Source organism: Typopeltis vanoorti, chromosome 6, assembly GCF_054136105.1.
Source record: "Typopeltis vanoorti isolate ZY-2024b chromosome 6, IOZ_Tvanoo_1.0, whole genome shotgun sequence".
Lineage (NCBI taxonomy): Eukaryota > Metazoa > Arthropoda > Arachnida > Uropygi > Thelyphonidae > Typopeltis > Typopeltis vanoorti.
Window position 1 is genome coordinate 138,620,323 of NC_143554.1, and position 18,910 is coordinate 138,639,232.

Here is an 18,910-nt window from a genome sequence, read left to right on the forward strand (position 1 = left end):
TTTACTTCTGACCCAGCTCTCAGATCCATAAGTTAAAACTGGTTTGAACACTGTCTTGTATACAGCTAATTTAGTGTTCCGACTAATTTCTCTCTTATTCCATATGAATTTATTCAGTTGACTTTCCACCATACCAGCTTTATTGATTCTGTTGTCTATTTCCATATATAATTTACCATCTTCACTAAAAATCGTGCCTAAGTGGCTGAAATGTTTTACTTGTTACACAGGTTCCCCGTTCACAACACAGTTGACATTTTTAACAATTCTACCTATTTTCATTGTCTTTGTCTTTTTAATGCTGACCTTCATACCATATCTATTACAACAGTTATTCAATTTAGTCAGGGAATCTTGCAAACTTGTAGTGGATTTATTCAGAAGTATAACATTGTCCGCATAAAGCAAAGAGCTGACATTAACATATCCAATTTTAATATCATGTTTAATACCACTTTCCTTCATAATGTGATCCATGTAGATAATGAATAACAGAGGGGATAATGTACATCCTTGTCTCACATCAGATTTAACATTGAACCATCTTCCTATACTTCCTTCAGTTCTAACTGCCAACTTACAACTCAAATACAGACTAAGTATTGCTTAATATAATGCCCCATTGACACCATATAACTATAGCGTATTGAATATCTTCTCTCTTGGCACTTTGTCATATGTCTTTTCCAGATCAACAAAACTTAAATCCAGATCTTTGTTATATTCCCATGCTTTCTCAACTATTTGTCGTAAAGTGAAGGTCTGATCCTGACAGCCTCTGTTTGGCCTGAATCCAGCTTGTTCTTCACCAAGGTTTTCTTCCACAATTTCATGCATTTTTAATCTTTACTTGATTCCCTTCTGCTAAAAAAGAAATTTTTTCCCCATGCATTTTAATCTATTTTATGCTACAGTTTAGTCTTAAATTCCTCTTGTAATTTATTATTATTTTATGAGTTCGGTTTATAATTTTATATTTACTAACGATGTATCATCAAAATTTATGTTCCAAGAAAAGTTTATTAAAGTTAACAAGACAAGAACATGAAGATCTACCCCAAGGTACGTCTTGAGTATACATCATTTATGTTATTATTTTTGTAGGGTATGTCTGATTATATGTAATTTATGTTTAATTTTTATTTATAAAAATCACACGAAAAGCCAGCATTTTTATACCAGGTGTGCCTTTAAGAATATAAGCATTTGCTATATGGTATCGATATCTTTTAATATTATATAATTAATAATGTTTTTTAAATATATCTGTTCTCAACACACTCACTCTCTCTTTATTTATTTGATTCTCATAGTATCATTTCACCTGCCTATATTACGACTGCATACAAAAAAATAAATAAACAAATAAAAATTAACGATCCTGTTCTTCATGTACAGGTTTTCGAATTTCCCACTGTAATATACTACACTGAAGATGATTCACAATACATGTATCAAATATCTACTATAATTAAGGCCTTAGCCAATTAAATGTTTAACAGTGATTAAGTTTTAACTCTATTTCAGCAAATTGTTCAGGTCTCAGCATTGACAGGGTTCCAAGGGAGTGGAAAGAGGACATGTTAGTTCTTAGATAGAGGATCCAAAATAGAATTAGGAACTTATATAAACGAATCAGGATTTCTGAAATGTTGAGGAACAAAACAATGGAAGTGGCAGGAAACAGAACAAAGTGAATTGTGGGATATAGGACAATGGAATGGTGGAAAATCATACACTGATAATAGAACACAAAGAATTGGCAGGAACGAAAGATAACGAACACAAAACAATACACAAAAGGTATAAATGAAAAAAAAAACAAAAACAAAAAAAACCCAGAAGAGTATGAAAATGTGGAACTGTTATTTATATCTTTAAATAAGGTTAGCTTAAATTAATGTCACTTACCTTAAATCTTCATAATGTGCTAAATATGTGACCTCTGTATACCATTCATCAGAAATTCTGAATCAGAGTAGTGTTTACCTTATGGATAACGAATCTTTAGAACATACAATGAGCTCTTATCCACACAAACTTCATAACTTTTAATTAAGCTTTAAATTAAGGAAATACTGTATATTGTTCCACTTTCTTTAATTTAATTGACAGAGTAATATATTATTAGTATAGAAGATATTATATTCTTCTTTTGAAGAATATATTTTAAAGTCTGTCTGTTTTAAGAGAACAGTATCAATTTATGCTGGCTGTCCATTATTTGGTCACAGTTTAATTAGAAGCTAACTTGTTCACTATCTGCTCCAGTCACTTTCAATATCTTCCTCCACTCCTTAAGCTGACTAATGCAGATTAATATTCATCACTGTGATCCTCTCTTTCTCTTTATAATTGGAGGAGGCCGGTTATAAAGGTACCCGACTGCTGAAGCTTTTAGATTATTTTTGATTTTTAATGGTACAGACTTGCATGTGTTTAGTTCTTTATGAAGATTCCAGGTAAGTAACATGCTGAAATTTAAATGCCAATTTTGAATTTTTATTTTTTATAATTATATATACTTTATTTTCTTTATTATTGTTGGCATTTTTGTTTGTACTTTTCACATAATTTTGCATTCTTTTCATATGGTTCTTGGCAATCTTTTGTGTTTTGCATCAGTGTACGATTCTGTACTATTTCTTTTGTTCTGTTTCCCACTATTTCTTTTGTTCTGTTTCCCACTATTTCCTTTGTTTATGTATGGTTTCTGCCATTTCCATTATTTCATGGGAATGGAGTTTGGTGTGGGAGGAAATCAGTCTTTTTTCCCTAAATCCACTGTAGCAAACCTTTCATTAAAAAAATAAAAAATTTCTGGTCCCTATGAGTTTGCTATAGTAATTGTTTACTGTAATAATTTAAAAAAAAAATATATATATATATATACGTACATTCTTTTAACTTATTTTTAATTTATGGATCTGAGAGCTGGGTCAGAAGTAAAATACTTGACCAAAGACTAGAGACCGCAGATATGAGAGTCCTGAGAAAGAATTAGAAGCATGAACAGATGGCATCAATGGCAATATCATATTAAAAACAAGGATATTAGGAAAGAACTTGACATTGTCGGCATCCAGGAATGCGTTAGCAGAGCTAATCTCATGTGGTATGGTCACTTTAACAGAATGGGAGAGGAAAGATTAGCAAAACAAGTGTTCTCTGCCAGGTTGGCAGGAAAACGACCCAGAGGAAGACCAAGATATAGGTGGATGGATATGGTACAAAGTGCCTTAGACGATAGAAATAAGATCTGATAATGTTGGAGTCTTGACAAGTAACAGACTGATTTGGAGGAAAATTGTAGATAGGAAGTTGGTAATTATGTAAATTTTTCATGTAGTACTATCATATCATGTACACTCCTTGAGGGTACATGTCAGGAATTTGATGATGATGATGATAATATATATATATATATATATATATATATATATATAATCATAATAAAATATATATATATACATATATATATATTTTTTTTTTTTTTGTTTAAAAATTGAATGACTAGAAACCAAGAAAAGTTAAAACAAAGTTTAATAGCACAACTAGTTTCAGCTTGTATCAGTCTTTTTTAGGTGCACATTAAAAAAAGAAATAACCAGTAAAAACATAGAGGAAATAACTATGAATACCACGAAAAGTTAGCGTAAATATTTCAATGTTGAAGCATTGAAGTCTGTGCATTCAAAACTGTTCTCTCGTTGGCTTCATTGTTGGCCATATGCATGTGTATAGCATCTCGAGAATGTCAGTATTGGATCGTAGCACAATAACAGTCTGAAAGGTTATAACTCAGGTTGTTGTTGAGATGTAAGGGGTTGAGAATGATTTCTTTAGATTCTGTTATCTTCCTATAGTATTTCCTCTGTTTTTTACTGATTATTTCTTTTTTAATGGGCACCTGAAGGCTGATACAAGCTAAAACTAGTTGTGCTGTTAAACTTCGTTTTCACTTTTCTCAGTTTCTAGTCATTCAATTTTTTTAAAAAAATGTATATCAACCGAGTAAATCAATCTTCCTACATATATATGTATGTATGTATGTATGTATATATATATATTCTAAGGACAGTTCAGTTTACTACTTGTTGCCATGCATATCCACTGCGATGGAATGCTCCAGGGAAGCATATGTTGGTTTCAATAATAATAACAATTTACTATATAGATAACTTCACAGGTGCCCCCTAGTGGGCTAAATTGGGTTGTCTTGGCTGTTGGGCTGAAGATCTCATGATGCAAGCTTCCCAAATCATGCACCCAAATTTGTTGGTTTGGGAAGTTTTTTTAGAGCTGAGGCTGATTCCATGAACAATCTTTCGTATTTATATTTACTGTGGTATAGTGAAGTGGTTTTCTTCCAACATATTCTGTGGCGGATATCCAGAGCATGGTCTGCAAGCCCAGAATGGCTTTATTGGTGAAACCTGATGTAGTCTTTGTGTGTTCAGATATCCTGATATTAACTGTTTTGCCTGTTTGGCCATAATAGGACAGTTCACAGCTCTCAAGGGACCTGGTATACACCAGGTAGCTCTAGGGGAAGTGGCTGGTCTTTGGTGGAGCGGATAAGGGATGCCAATTTCTTATGTGGTTTGTAACAGGTTGTCAGGTCATATTTTTTTAGGATTTTGGTTAACTTTTCGGAGGTGCTCCGGATGTAAGGAATGGTGATAGATTTAGTGTAATCTTTGTTATGAATGGGGGGGGGATGGGGAGGGTTGTCGTTAACCGGTTTTAATATTTTCTGGACTTTTTTTGGGTTGTAGCCATTGGCTTAGAACGTGTTAAGGATGTGCTAAAGATTTCAGTGTTAACCCAATAGCAGAAATTGATCAAATTTTCTTCAATTTTTGATATTTGATTGTTTCATTACCGAAGTCAAGTTTTCAGCTTTCCTAAATCTGTGAATAACAAATAGGGAGGTCCATAAACATATCAAATGGAGTCACTGTAAAAAAAAGACCTCTGTTTATTTTACCTGGCAGTGGTCTTGTGGTTTTTGGTAAGACAGAGTGATCTTATTTTCTTAAATAGGTTCTGTCCTAATTTTTAGAAAAGTCTTCAAATCTATTAAAACTGGATCACTAATTTTTTCCACAAAGACCAGCAGATCCTCTTTCACATTCAGGATATATAAATTCTACACAAATGCAACACTGCATTCTGTAAAAATTTTTTATTTAAATTTTGAATAAAAATTCTGATTTAATTTTTTACAGTTTGGTGTAATAATCTTTATTAGTCTAATAACTGTTTTGCAGCCTGACTGCATAATATTTATTTGACATTTCCTCTCATAAAAAATAAAATAAAATAATCAAAATAAATAAAAAAGATTTCTAAACAATAAATTGCATGATAACCACAGTAATCGACTTTAATGAAATGAAAGTACAGATATTTCATACTGAAAATAACAGTACATCATCAGTGTGTAGAAACAAGCAAATCAAAGGAATAGGAATACAAGGTACATACAGCAATTGGTGGTTTACCAATTAAACCTGTTGCTGCATGCTAGAAATTAATATTAATAAATAATATTGTTAAAAATATTATTAAAAACTGTTTTTGATGGTTACATAAGATAAAAATCTCCGAAACTTTTGGGAGAGAGAGAGAGAGAGAGGCAGTAGTTCTGATTCAGATTTGGCCAATGTAAAACTGCTTCACAACTTTCTTTGAATAGGCATTCATATTTAAACTTGCTTTTATGGAGAAGATGAGCTTCATCCCACTGGATACTGTGTTTTCGTGTCAATACTATGAATAACAAAAGACCAGACCAGACTTTTGAGGTTTCATGTATTCAATATAATATTGATGTTCATTAATTCTTTTTTTTTCCACAGAATGGCCTATTTGTTCAAAATATGTTAGATTACATTCACAAGGTATCGAGTAAATCCAGCTAATGATAGAGGTGACAGTTTGTCTTTTGTAGATGGCAACAGATGAGAAATTTTGTTGATAAGAAAATATGTAGGAATGAGATGATGATACTTCAGAATTCTTCCAATCCATTTAGAGATGCCAGAAATATATGGGATTGGAACCCTGCAGTCTTGAAGAATCCTGAGGTGTTGGAACATAGGAGTCAATTATCTGTGGATTGATTAGGGTTGTTGGAACATAGGAGTCAATTATCTGCTGGATTTGATTAGGGTTGTAACTATTAAATTCCATTAACGTTATGATAGTGAATTGTTGTAAGCTTGAGGAAGAGGAGCACACCTTATGTGTTCTATTAATTATAAATTATAAAGACTTGATAACACCAAATTTTTGAGAGATGTGAAGAGCAAACTTTTGGTGAATGTTACTGCCAGTAAAAGTAGGTTTTCGATAAACACTGGTTGATAAATTACCGGAGGCTATGCATGTAAGAAGGATGTCCAAGAATGGTAAACTACCAGCCTTTTCTTTTTTTCCATGGTGAATTGAATGCATGGGTGAAGGCTATTGATCTGTTGTAGGAAAGTGGTAAGTTCATTTTCAGAATGAAGCCAAACAGCAAAGACATCATCAACATAACCAATGAGAGGGTTAGGGATGAATGAATGAGAACAAGGTATCTTCTGGATGGTTCAAAAAATAGTTTGCTAAAGGTGGAGACAGAGGGCTACCCATGGCAGTACCTTCAACTTGGCAATAGATGTTGTTTTTCCAGCTGAAATATCCTGATTGTATAACAAATTCAAAACCCTTTGCAATATCAGGAGGATTATCATCATATAATAAATTAATAGTGTCAGGAATGTTGATAAAGAGGGAAACAATGTCAAAGTTGACTAACAAATCCAACTGTTGTATTTGAATATCCTTGATTTTCTCAAGAAAATGTGTGGAATTCTTGATTAATGATCTGGATCAGTTTCTCAAACATTTTTGATGACGGAACGCTTCACAAATCCTGAAAATTTCACGGAACACCTTGGTTATTTTGTAATGTATAAATTAATAATTAATTGGTAATTTAGCTGTTTTTTTATTATTAATCAATAATTGATAATTAATTAAATATCAATTAAACCATTAAATTAATTTGTGCTGACAAATTAATTTAAAAATGACAAATTCCAGAACTTCTAGTGGAACACCTATTCACCTTCCACGGAACACTAGTGTTCCGGGAACACCGGTTAAGAACCACTGATCTGGATTGTCCAGTATGGGCAGTTAATAAACGTGACAGAAATTTAGCAATTCTGTAGGTAGGAGTCAGTACAATTCACGATGGGTCTTACTGGATAACCTTCTTTATGAATTTTTGAGAGAAATTTTTATATTCCTGTTCCTTTGATTTGCTTGTTTCTACACACTGATGATGTATTGTTATTTTCAGTACGGAATATCTGTACTTTCATTTAGGTTAATTACTATGGTTATCGTGTAATTTATTGTTTATAGTCATGTCACAGGTACCTTTTAAAGATCATGTTTTTTCTGCATGAAAACTCATGTTTGACTGACTATGCTGTTAATAACAAATAATGTGAACTTATGGGAACAGAACAAGGTGATACATATGAGGTTCCATAAGTTTCTGGCCTGACTAACATTTAGAGGTGATGGAAAGAAAACAACTGTGTCACTTTTCAACATAGTCTTCCTTTACTTCAACACACCTTTCACATCTTAGAATTAACATTTATATGCTCTTGAAAAAATAGTCTGTACTTTTGTCTGCAAAATGTCTCTAAAACTGCATCATTCACCTCACTGCATCTGCAAATTTTCTTCCTTGAAGGTCTTTCTTCAATTTCGAGAAGAGGTAGTAGTCACTTGGTGCTAGATCTGAGCTGTAGGGGTGTTCAATCTCCTGGAAGCCACAGTCCTTCACTGCAGCCTTCGCAACAATAGTGTATGGACTGGAACATTGTCATGAAGCAGGCGAACACCATGACTCAGCATTCCTCGCCTCTACTCCTTTATGACGTCACGCAGTTTGTGCAGGAGTGAAGCATAATATTCTGCATTCACAGTGGTATTCCTTTCCTTGAAGGTCAATGAAGAGAATTCCCCAGCAATCCCAAAAGATTGTTGCCATGATCTTCTTGCCATACTGAGTGACTTTGGCTTTTCTTGGCAATGCTTTTTCTTGTTTGCATCATGTCATGAATTCCCTTTTGGAAAGAGGGTCAAAATGAAGAACCATGGTTTCATTCCTGGTGACAATGGATTCCAGCATTTCTCTCTGATTACCTTGGCAGAGCTCTAAAACTTGCAGGAACAGTTCACACGATACTCCTTCTGAATTGAAGAGAGAAGTTGGGCATCCACCTAGCACTGACCTTTATCATGCGAAGCTTCTCATGAGTGATTCAAAAGAAAGTCGACAAGAGACTTGACAAGAGAAACATTTTCCTCAGTCATCACTTCCACAGGCCGAACATCATGAGGATCATCTTCGATGCTCTCTCTTCCTAGGCAAAACTGTTTAGCCCATTCCTTCACGGTGGAATATGAAGAAGCTTCTCCCATAAAGACCATCCAGTCGCTGTTTGATAGCACGTGGAGAAAGCCCTTCTTTGGGGAAAAGTTTATCATCGTCAAATTCCTGACATGTACCCTCTAGGGGTGTACAGGATATGATAGTACTATATGAAAAACTTACATCATTACTAACTTCCTATCTACAATTTTCCTCCAAATCAATCTGTTACCTGTCAAGACTCCAACATTATCGGATCTTTTTACTGTATCAATCCACCTATACCTTGGTCTTCCTCTGGGTCTTTTTTCTGGCAACTTGGGAGAGAACACTTGTTTTGCTCATCCGTCTTCTCCCATTCTATTAAAGTGACCATACCACCTGAGATTTTCTCTTAACGCATACCTGGATGCTGACAATGTCAAGTTCTTTCCTAATATCTTCGTTTTTAATATGATGTTGCCATTGATGCCATCTGTTCATGCTCCTAATCTTTCTCAGGACTCTAGTCTTGGTCAAGTGTTTTACTTCTGACCAGCTCTCAGATCCATAAGTTAAAATTGGTTTGAACACTGTCTTGTATACAGCTAGTTTAGTGTTTTGACTAATTTCTCTCTTATTTCATATAAATTTATTCAGTTGACTTCCTGCCATACCAGCTTTGTTGATTCTGTTGTGTATTTCCATATTTAATTTACTGTCTTCAATAAACATTGTGCCTAAGTAGCTGAAATGTTTTACTTGTACTATAGGTTCTCCATTCACAATGCAGTTGATATTTTCAATGCTCAGGGAAATCTTGCAGACTTGTACTGGATTTATTTAGACATATAACATCATCCGCATAAAGCAAAGAGCTGACATTAACATCTCCAATTTTGATATCAGGTTTAATACCACTTTCCTTCATAATGTTGATCCATATAGATAATGAATAACAGAGGATAACGTACAATCTTGTCTGACACCAGATTTAACATTAAGCCACCTTCCTGTACTTCTTCAGTTCTAACTGCTCCCTTACAACTCCAAGACTATGTATTGCTTGGTATAATGCTCTATTGACACCATACATCTGTAGTGTTTTGAATAGCTTTTCTCTTGACACCTTGTCATACGCCTTTTCCAGATCTATAAAACTTAAATACAGATCTTTGTTATATTCCCATGGTTTCTCAACTATTTGTTGTAAAGTGAAAATCTGATCCTGACAGCCTCTATTTGGCCTGAATTCAGCTTGTTCTTCACCAAACTTCCCTTCCATAATCCTTCTGAACTGTTTCTTAAGTATACTTGCATAAAATCTCACCAGGAATACTCAGTAGGGAAATATCTCTTTAATTCTCACATTGTTTTATTTTCCTTTTTATACATGGATACTATGAGAGCTTTACTCTAATCATCTGGAATTCGTCCCTCTGTCCAGACATTCTGAACTATACACTGCAGCCACTGTAAGACTTTTATACTTCCATTCTTGAACATTTCTGGTCAGATATCATCTACTTCAGCCACCTTTCCACATTTCAGGTTTTTGATGGCTTTTTTCTACTTCATGGATATGTATTCAGGACTCCATGCCTGTTGAGTGTTTTTTACCACTGTGCTGGCACTGATTTTTTCATTTACTAATTTTTTGAGTTATTACTCCATACATCAAGGATATCTTTTTCTTCAGTTTTCATGTCACAGCAGGTACTTAATTTTTAACATTACAGCCACTTAGCTTGTGAAATGAGTGCTTCCAACTGAATGACGCAGGTAAGGAGTTGAAACTGGTACGCTAATCTCCCAATAGATGGTGCTTGTCATGTACGGCATTTTAAAATTGGTGCAAATTTTGTATGTCAGGCTGGAAACTTTTCAATCTTAACTTGTACAACTAAATTCAAATTTGAATGCCTTTTCAAGGAATCACTTGATGCTCTTATCTTATGACTACTGGTTAGAGACATGGTAGCCACTTCAAACAAGTTACTTAGTCTCTAATCAGTTGGTAGTATGAATCTGTGGTTGAAGGTCTGTAGCAGATACTCATAATCCGTCTGCTTAGCTTGTAGCATACTGAGTAATGCTTTCTAATTTGCAAAATACAGCAGTAACCAACTAGGGACTCCAGGCTTGATCCACTTGTAGTAGTACAATCCTATTATACCTGCAAAAAATCCTTATGTTTGTATAACTATTTTCCAAAATGCTTCTGTATCATTTTTTTTTTTTTTTTTTCTGTGTTCTCAAAGAGATTTATTAGGCACTATAATAATACAACACAGTTACTATGTTATTTCTAGTTTACAATAAGCAGTTTTCTTTCAAACTGGCCTATTATTTATGACGACTCTTCCGTAATCAACCTTATTTTCTGGCTTGTAAAGTATACTCGTAACTGTATCAGATGCACAGAGAAGATCAGATATCAGAGCTGTTTAATCTTCTGTAATTTTTGCATTAAAGAGCTGTTTTACTGTAGTCATTTCTTAGTCTGTGTTTTTAAGTAACCATACCAGCTTAGATATCTCTGCTTATGTCCATCTTTTAATATTAATACCAGTGAGCTGTTTTGTTTAACATAAACAATATCAGACTATTTTCTGATATCTTTGTTTTTAATATATTCTGTTCCTGGGGCCATCTATATTACCTTTTTTTTTTCCTCCTCAGAACTTCCATTGTGGTCTAGAGTCTTTGATCAACTGTTGTATTGCTAACCATTTTCTCATCATTATCAAATTCCTGCCGTGTACTCTCACAGGGTGTACAGAATATGACAGTGCTACCATTTTCTCAGAATTGGTTATAGTACTATCTTTCATACTACTGGTTTGGCATTTTGCTGATTTTTTATCTTGTTTCCATTCAACTACCTACAGTATAACTAGAATTCCATACTGGTCTTATTTATTTTATTATCTACAATTAACTTTCACCGTAGCAGACTCATGGAGACCAAAATAGTGTTTATAATGGAAGTTTTACCGTAGTGAATTTTTTTTACTTTCATGATATTGGAAATTTGGCTTGGATTTTTTAATGATTTGTTATATTTGTTATTTTTAGTGATTCACTTGTTAACATGTTTGCTATAGCAAGAACTAATGAAATTACTCTAAAAATTGTTCATTGAGATAAGCAATGATAGAGCAAGGATAGAAAATATTCAGGAGAAGTACATTTATGAATATCTATCAGTACTTGAAATAAAAAAAGCTATCAGAAATCTACATCATGGAAGTGCAGCTGAAGGTAGATGATATTTGGTCAAAATCTACAATTATGGAAAAAGTTATATTTTTCAATGATTGCAGAATGTCAGGTGTCAGAAGGTTGAATTCCAAATGACTGGAGCTCAGAGGATTCATCATCTATAAAAAAAAAAAGGAAAAAAGAATTTCAGTTCCTCCTTATTTAGTGTTCCAGGTAAGATTTATGCCACTATAATTTTTGAGAAGATACTAAGAAAAATTATGAAAGAGAAACTTTGAGATGTGGATTCAAGTAAAATAAGGATTGTCTTGATCAGATTTTTACTTTACAATATGCAGATGAGAAATTGTGGAAATATAACAAGAATGAGAGCAATTAGCTATTGGCTTTTATAAACTATCTTCTTGTATCCCCTTTCATTTCAGCTCTTTACTTTACTTTATGCAAATATTATGGGCATAAATCTAATACAAGACTTTGAAATGCATTAACTAAATTGAATCACTGCTATAGCAAATTTAGTTAGAAAATCAGCAATAAAATGGCAGATATTATAAGATAGTCTGGAAAACATCAAGACTAGAGACCAGATAAGAGTGTTCTGAGTAAATTAATTAAGGGAGTAATACATGGTATCAGTGACTAAATTGTGTTGCAAATTAAGATAATAGAAATGAACAGAATATCATTAGCTTGAATTCAAGAATGTGTGAGTATGGCTAATCTTTAGTGTTTGGTCACTTAAGCAAAATATAAGTTATGAAAAAAATGCTTAATACCAGAAAGACCAGAAAAAGGCTTAGAGGAAGTTCTACATATATGCAGATTGATGTGCTTAGTAGATGCAACTGAAGATCTGAAAAATAGCAGATTTTGAAAAGGAAAAAAAAAAAAATATATATATATATATATTGCATCATGGTAATTAATGATGGAAACAATTATAGTAGATATGCACTACAGTGAACAAAACTATAATAAAATGATGTGCTCTGATGAACTATGGAAAAAAAAAAAAAAGACAACTTAAGTGTCATAGAACCTGCTATTTTAAGTTCACTGTTGCAAACAGTAACAGCATGAAACCTTCAGGAGAATGAACTGAATTTCCTCACAAATGATTTGCAATCTTTATCACAAAATACAGCTGTCGGGACTAATGTGAGAAGTTATGCATAAAACTATTTGGATTTTGTATTAAAACTAGAAAATAAAAGAAAGGAGAAAGTTATATCTTCTTCCTTTCCATTAATTAAGCCTAGTGGCCTGTTATGGACTCTTCCCATCTTCTTTTTCAAGTCCATCCTCTATTCCTTTTCCCTTGAGGTCTATATTTCTGTATCTCTCTGGGGAGTCTTCATTCTTTCTGTATGTTGTCTCCATCTCACTCTATAAAGATCAATGTTGTCTAAAACATATCACCTGAAGTTTCTTTAAGATATTATTTCTTTTGAAGTCTAGCTATTACATCCAGCTGTTTTGCACTTGAAGCTCAATTTAGAGCTTATCAGCCTTTTTTTTAATTTTTTTTTTTAATCTGCTTGAGATTAAATATCTGATTAATAGTTTTTGTTATCCCTATCTAATTGGTTATTTTATGTTGCATGTCTTTTTCTCTTTCATAAGATAAGTGGTAGCCTAGATATTTGAATGTATTAACCTGTTCTATAATATCATCATTGATGCAAATTTTGCTTCTAATTGGGTCTTGGCCTTTGAATGCCATGACTTTCGTTGACTATTATTTCCCATTCTTAATTCCCCTTGAAATTTCAAAATTAGCATATCATGCAGTTTTTTATCTTTTAGTGGTAACAGCGCAACTCGATAAAATTTCCGCTCGTTACTGGTTTTGGAATTAATTCATTTCAAAAATTGGACTCCTTCCCTTCCAATAGGCAGTTCATTGACATGGTAGTCTACGGGAGACCACAGCGGACCCATTAATGTGCAAGCAGGCACCTCGGCTACCCTCACATCCCCCCTTCTGGTGGCATCACATCTGGTTGCAAACAAAGATGAGATACCTGCTCATGCATCGATGTGTCCGCTACAGTCACCCCATAGACTTCCATGTTACAGAAACGACCGTTGAAGACAAAAGAGTCTGATTGAAGATTTTCATTAATTCAAAATCTAATGATTCTCCGAAAGTCTAGTTGGTTGCGCTGTGAGATAGATAGATAGATAGAGATAAGATATTCTTTGGGATGCAATTCTGAATTTTTCCAGGGGAATTAAAAATGGGAAATCATAACCAAAGAGGGGTAGCAATAGACGACATCCTTGTCGGACACCTGCATATATGTTCTGTGATTCATATTTGGTTGGATTTTGTTGTTCTTGGAAAGTTATATCTAAAGTCACTAAACAAAGTTGTGGTAAATAGAGCAAAGGGAATGCTAGGAAACAGAACACGAAATTGTGAGAAATTGTACATTAATAATAGCAACCTACATAATGCACACAAAACAACAACATGGAAAAAGTGCAAATGCAGACAGTAATGGGAGATATACCTGGAAGGATATGATATTTTAAAAATTTAAATCAAGGATTAATATTTAAAGTTTGTATTGTTCGATCAGCCTAAATTAATGTTACATACCCAAAATCTTTATAATGAACTGTCTTGTAAGAACTTTATTATACTGCCACATCCTGATTTGGACTGCATTTATAAATTACTCCACACACACATTATATAAAAAACAATTAAAAAAAACCTTAGCACATTCATGTCATCACTAGTACCTGGCTTTCTACCTTTTGTGGTGGGAGTCAATAAAAAATAAATATTATTCTGATTTGTTAATTTCATTATGGTTATAAAATCTGCATTGTGCATCCACACACATATTATTACTTTTTTTCTTTCTTTTTTTTTAATTTTTTTATTCATAGATTCCAGCCATTTATTTAGCAACAAAGTTAATACCTGTATTTATTGGAATAATAGCAGCTTCGGTGGCCTTTTACAGTTACTTTACTACAATTTTTACCGGTGGAGCAGGCAAAAATGGATCAACCGTGGCAGTAAGTTTTATTGAATAATCAGTTTGCTTAAAAAAATCCTTTTATCAATTGCCTTTATCCTGATTTCATTCATTGACCAGCCATAAGAGGTCTAAAAACATTCCTGTTAGTATTCCTGTTAAGTTCTAATTCTTGGAAGGAGTTTTTTTGAATTATTTTATCTTTTTAAACATAAGAGTTCATCTGTGACAGTAGCACGAACTCCATTAAGTACACAAATTTCACCAGTACTAAATTTATTTTGAGGCTGTTTTTATGTTTGCTTGTCTCAGTGCCCAGAGGGAAACCAAATCTACTGACACAACTTAAAACTAATTAACTCAGAGCTTGGGGTGGGGGGAAATAGATAACAAGTGAGACAGGTACTGACTGATCACCACTGTGGCCAGCATACATAATACAAGATTATTAATACTGACTAACATAATGCATATACAAGAAATTACTATACATGTAAATTACCTAAAGACAAAGAATTTCACATAAAAAATATATATATTTCATCACCATCATCTCATTGCATTGTCATAGCGAATGCCCATAAAAGAATGTACAGTTACAGAGTTAATTCTTTCTATCCCTCCCTCCACTCAGCAACTTGACACTGTTAGGAACCCATGAGACAAAATGTAAACAGCCAGTAAGCAGCAGAGTACATGACATGTTATGACAATTTCTTTTTACTTTTATGTAATGTAAAAAGAAATTTCCTAAAATAAAAATTAAATTGTGATATTTATATGAAAATTGCCTTATTGCGCATATAAAATGAATACATTATTCATGTACAGTGAATATAAAAAGTGTATGTAAAAAATATAATGAAATAATAAATAAACCTATGAATACACACATGACTGTTTATAAGGCAGCAAACAGGAGTTATATGGAAATAGTTAGTTTACTGAAAGACATATTTCATCTTTAAGACTTCTTCAGGTGTAAGAAAAGAAAACTAATAGATCAACAAACAGTAAAAGATTGGCAAGGTATAGACCACTATAGACTTATTGTTTGATTTCAATGATTGAAAATTAGGACCAGACATGTCTTCATTGTCCGGCACATTGAGTCTGTTCACACGTGTTTGACTAGCTGTATCTAGGAGGTATTCCAGCAAATCAGTATTAGGATTTAACCCTCTCATGCATAAGGACCTCATATGAGGACACATAAAAATGATGTACTCTGATGAGGACATCATTTTTAACATATACAGGGCACAAATTTAGCAAAATAAATAATTCATGGTAATACTGTAAGATTAAATGGTACTGTTATAAAATATATACACATTTACACAAGAATATTATTTAATTTGCCAAATATTTCAGTCTGAATATTACAGACCATCTTCAGTGGCTACATAGGAATAGTTTTAAAAAACAAGGCGGAATATGAACAATGATCATTCACAAATAGAATGAGCTGCGTGATGTCATATCGCTAAGTATTAAAAGAGTAAACATTTTTTTATCAGAGTCATGATTAAATTAAAGATATTAATACAGAAATTCATGTAATAATCTTAAATAACATTAGACTAATATAGGAAATAATAAAATAAATAAAATAAATTTATGTGTTATCCTGATTAAACTTTCCCAAATTTTTGATACAGATATACAGTCATTACGATTCAAGTTAGGACGTTGAAGTAAGGCCTTCACACTTTCTTTAAATAAACATTCAAATTTATAGCGACATCTGTGTAGGAGGCGAGTCTTGGACCAAAGGATGTTGTGGCTTGTTTCTATTCTGTGCTGAATTAATCCAGTTTTCTCGGGTTTGTTGTGTTGAATGGATGATTGATGCTCTTGAATTCTTTTTTCTATAGAGCATCCAGTTTGTCCAAAGTAGGAAAAATTACAGTTACAAGGAACTTGATAAACATCAGGTAGAGACATAGTTGAGCGTTTATCTTTAGAAGAAGGAAAATGAGTAGAGATTTCTGTATAGATAGGTGTATAAGTGGCTGTTGAATCATATTTCTTCAGAATTCTTGAAATTGGTTCTGAAATCTCGGAAATGTCAGGAATTGGAACTCAACGTATTGAATCTTTGCTGTTTTGTGTTGAATTGTAAGAATCGAAAAGATGTTGTGTACTCTTTTCAGAGAAGTCATTTAGTTCCATTTGATGTTTGATAGTCAAAGGTTCTTTCTGTAATAAATGAGAAGTTGAACAATTAGTTTTGGCTCGTCGGATTAAACATTTTATGATTCCTGTTTTTTGACAAGGATGATTGGCAGATTCTTTAAGAATATAACGACCTGTGAAAGTTGGTTTTCTGTAAACTGTTGTTGTAAGAATACCTGAAGGTGAACGGATGAGGAGGATTTCTAAAAATGATAACTCGTTGTCTTTTTCAATCTCCATGGTAAACTTTATACGAGGAAGTAAGGAATTGATACTACTTAAAAAGGAAGGTAAGGAGTCTCTGTTATGAGGCCATATAGCAAAGATGTCATCTATGTATCTCATGCAAAACGATGGTTGAGGGAATATAGATGAGAGCAGGACTTCTTCTAGATGTTCCAAATAAAAGTTGGCTAGAGCAGGAGAGAGAGGACTTTCCATGGCTGTTCCTTCCACATGGTTGTAAAGTTTGTTTTGACATAAGAAATATCCAGAGTTCATTACGAAATCAAATAACTTTATAATGTCTTGTGGGAAGATGTCAGCAAGTAATTCTAAAGTCTCATTGAGAGGTACATTCGTATATAAAGATTCTATATCAAAGCTAACCATAAGATCTGTAGGTTGGAATGCGATATTTTTCAATTTATTTAAGAAATCCGAAGAGTTTTTCAAAAAAGAGCATGAGTTGCCTATGTGTGATTTCAATAATTTAGCTAGATATTTGGCTATGCGATAAGTAGGAGAATCAATACAATCCACTATAGGGTGAAGAGGAATATCTGTCTTATGTATTTTAGGTAGACCATGAAACCTAGGAGGCCTTGCAAAATGAGTATTTTGTCTTTCAATCGTGTCTACATCCAAACTTATGACCTCATCTTGCAGGGAGTTTAATTTCTTCAGTTGTCTGTTGGTTGGATCGCGATTGAGTTCTTGGTAAGTTGAGCGATCTCAAAGTAAAGGGGAAAGTTTTCTTCTATAGTTTGAAGAGTTCATAATTACTGTTGCTTTCCCCTTGTCAGCTTTAGTAATGATGAGGTGACTGTTGCTTCTTAAGGAATGTAGTGCTTTCTTTTCAGAAGGAGATATGTTCGAAGGAGGAAGCTTGGCTTTAAGTAGCGAAGAAGCAACTTCTAGGCAGAGCGCATTGGCTTTTTCACTTGAAAGATGAATGAGGTTCAGTTCGATGTTAACTAAGCAATCTAGATATGGAATCTTTTTAGGGACTATACAGAATTCATATAATTCATATATATAATTGAGTTTTGATTATATATAGAGAATCATTGTACATAATGTACTTAGATGAGATAATGTTTTAGGAGTGTTATTATGAGTCTTTTGAAATGTCATTGGATCCTAAACATTTAAATATACTTAAATTTAAACCCTAGTATTAATTTGTTATAATGCCTCCTAACTATAGCTAGCTAATGTAAGTGTGAACATGCACAACGTGCAGAACAATGAACGTGTCTAGATATAATTTGAAATCATTAGAATTCTACATAACTCTATAGTGGTTGTTATTTTGTTAATATTTAACTGTTTGTTTGCCTGTTTGTATTTTTCACACCTGTAGGTCTTATGTAAATAAGACAAAACATGTTTTTCAATAAACTAATTATTTCTGTATAACTTCAGTTTACTGCCTTATAAACTGTCATTCACATCCGAATAAAGTTTACATGCAAATATAAAATATATACATAAATAGAAACATAGGGAGCCTCTGTTGCTCAGTTGGTTTTAATAAGGCCCTTTAGTTTGGAAAGTTAGGGTAGTATCCCAGTTAGCCAATCTCATATGGAGGAATTGTGTGTGTGTTCTCCTGCAGATCAGGAGAACGCACACACAATTGATGTAAAGTCATGATCCAGCAACTCGTATATAGAGGCTAATCTTTACATCAATTGCCTTAGTATCTCATAATGCAATGCACACATCCTTAGACATGTAAGGATATGTGCATGTCATCATGGGAGCCACATCTAGAAGTGATAGCAAGGTTGAAGTTTTGCAGAAGTCATATTTCAAGTGAAAAAACTTTCAACATCTATAGGTGTGACACCTTTTTGCTACT

At 33.3% G+C, this 18,910-nt stretch overlaps 1 protein-coding gene across 1 annotated transcript in view; it reads left to right on the forward strand.

The window, feature by feature from the left end:
* LOC150105987 (cholinephosphotransferase 1-like) overlaps positions 1–18,910 on the forward strand; it is a 146,195-nt gene that overhangs the window by 45,086 nt on the left and 82,199 nt on the right. The window contains exon 5 of the mRNA XM_090394607.1: positions 14,555–14,686. Within this exon, the coding sequence (XP_090250733.1) occupies positions 14,555–14,686 (132 nt within the window). The remainder of the gene's footprint in view (positions 1–14,554; positions 14,687–18,910) is intronic.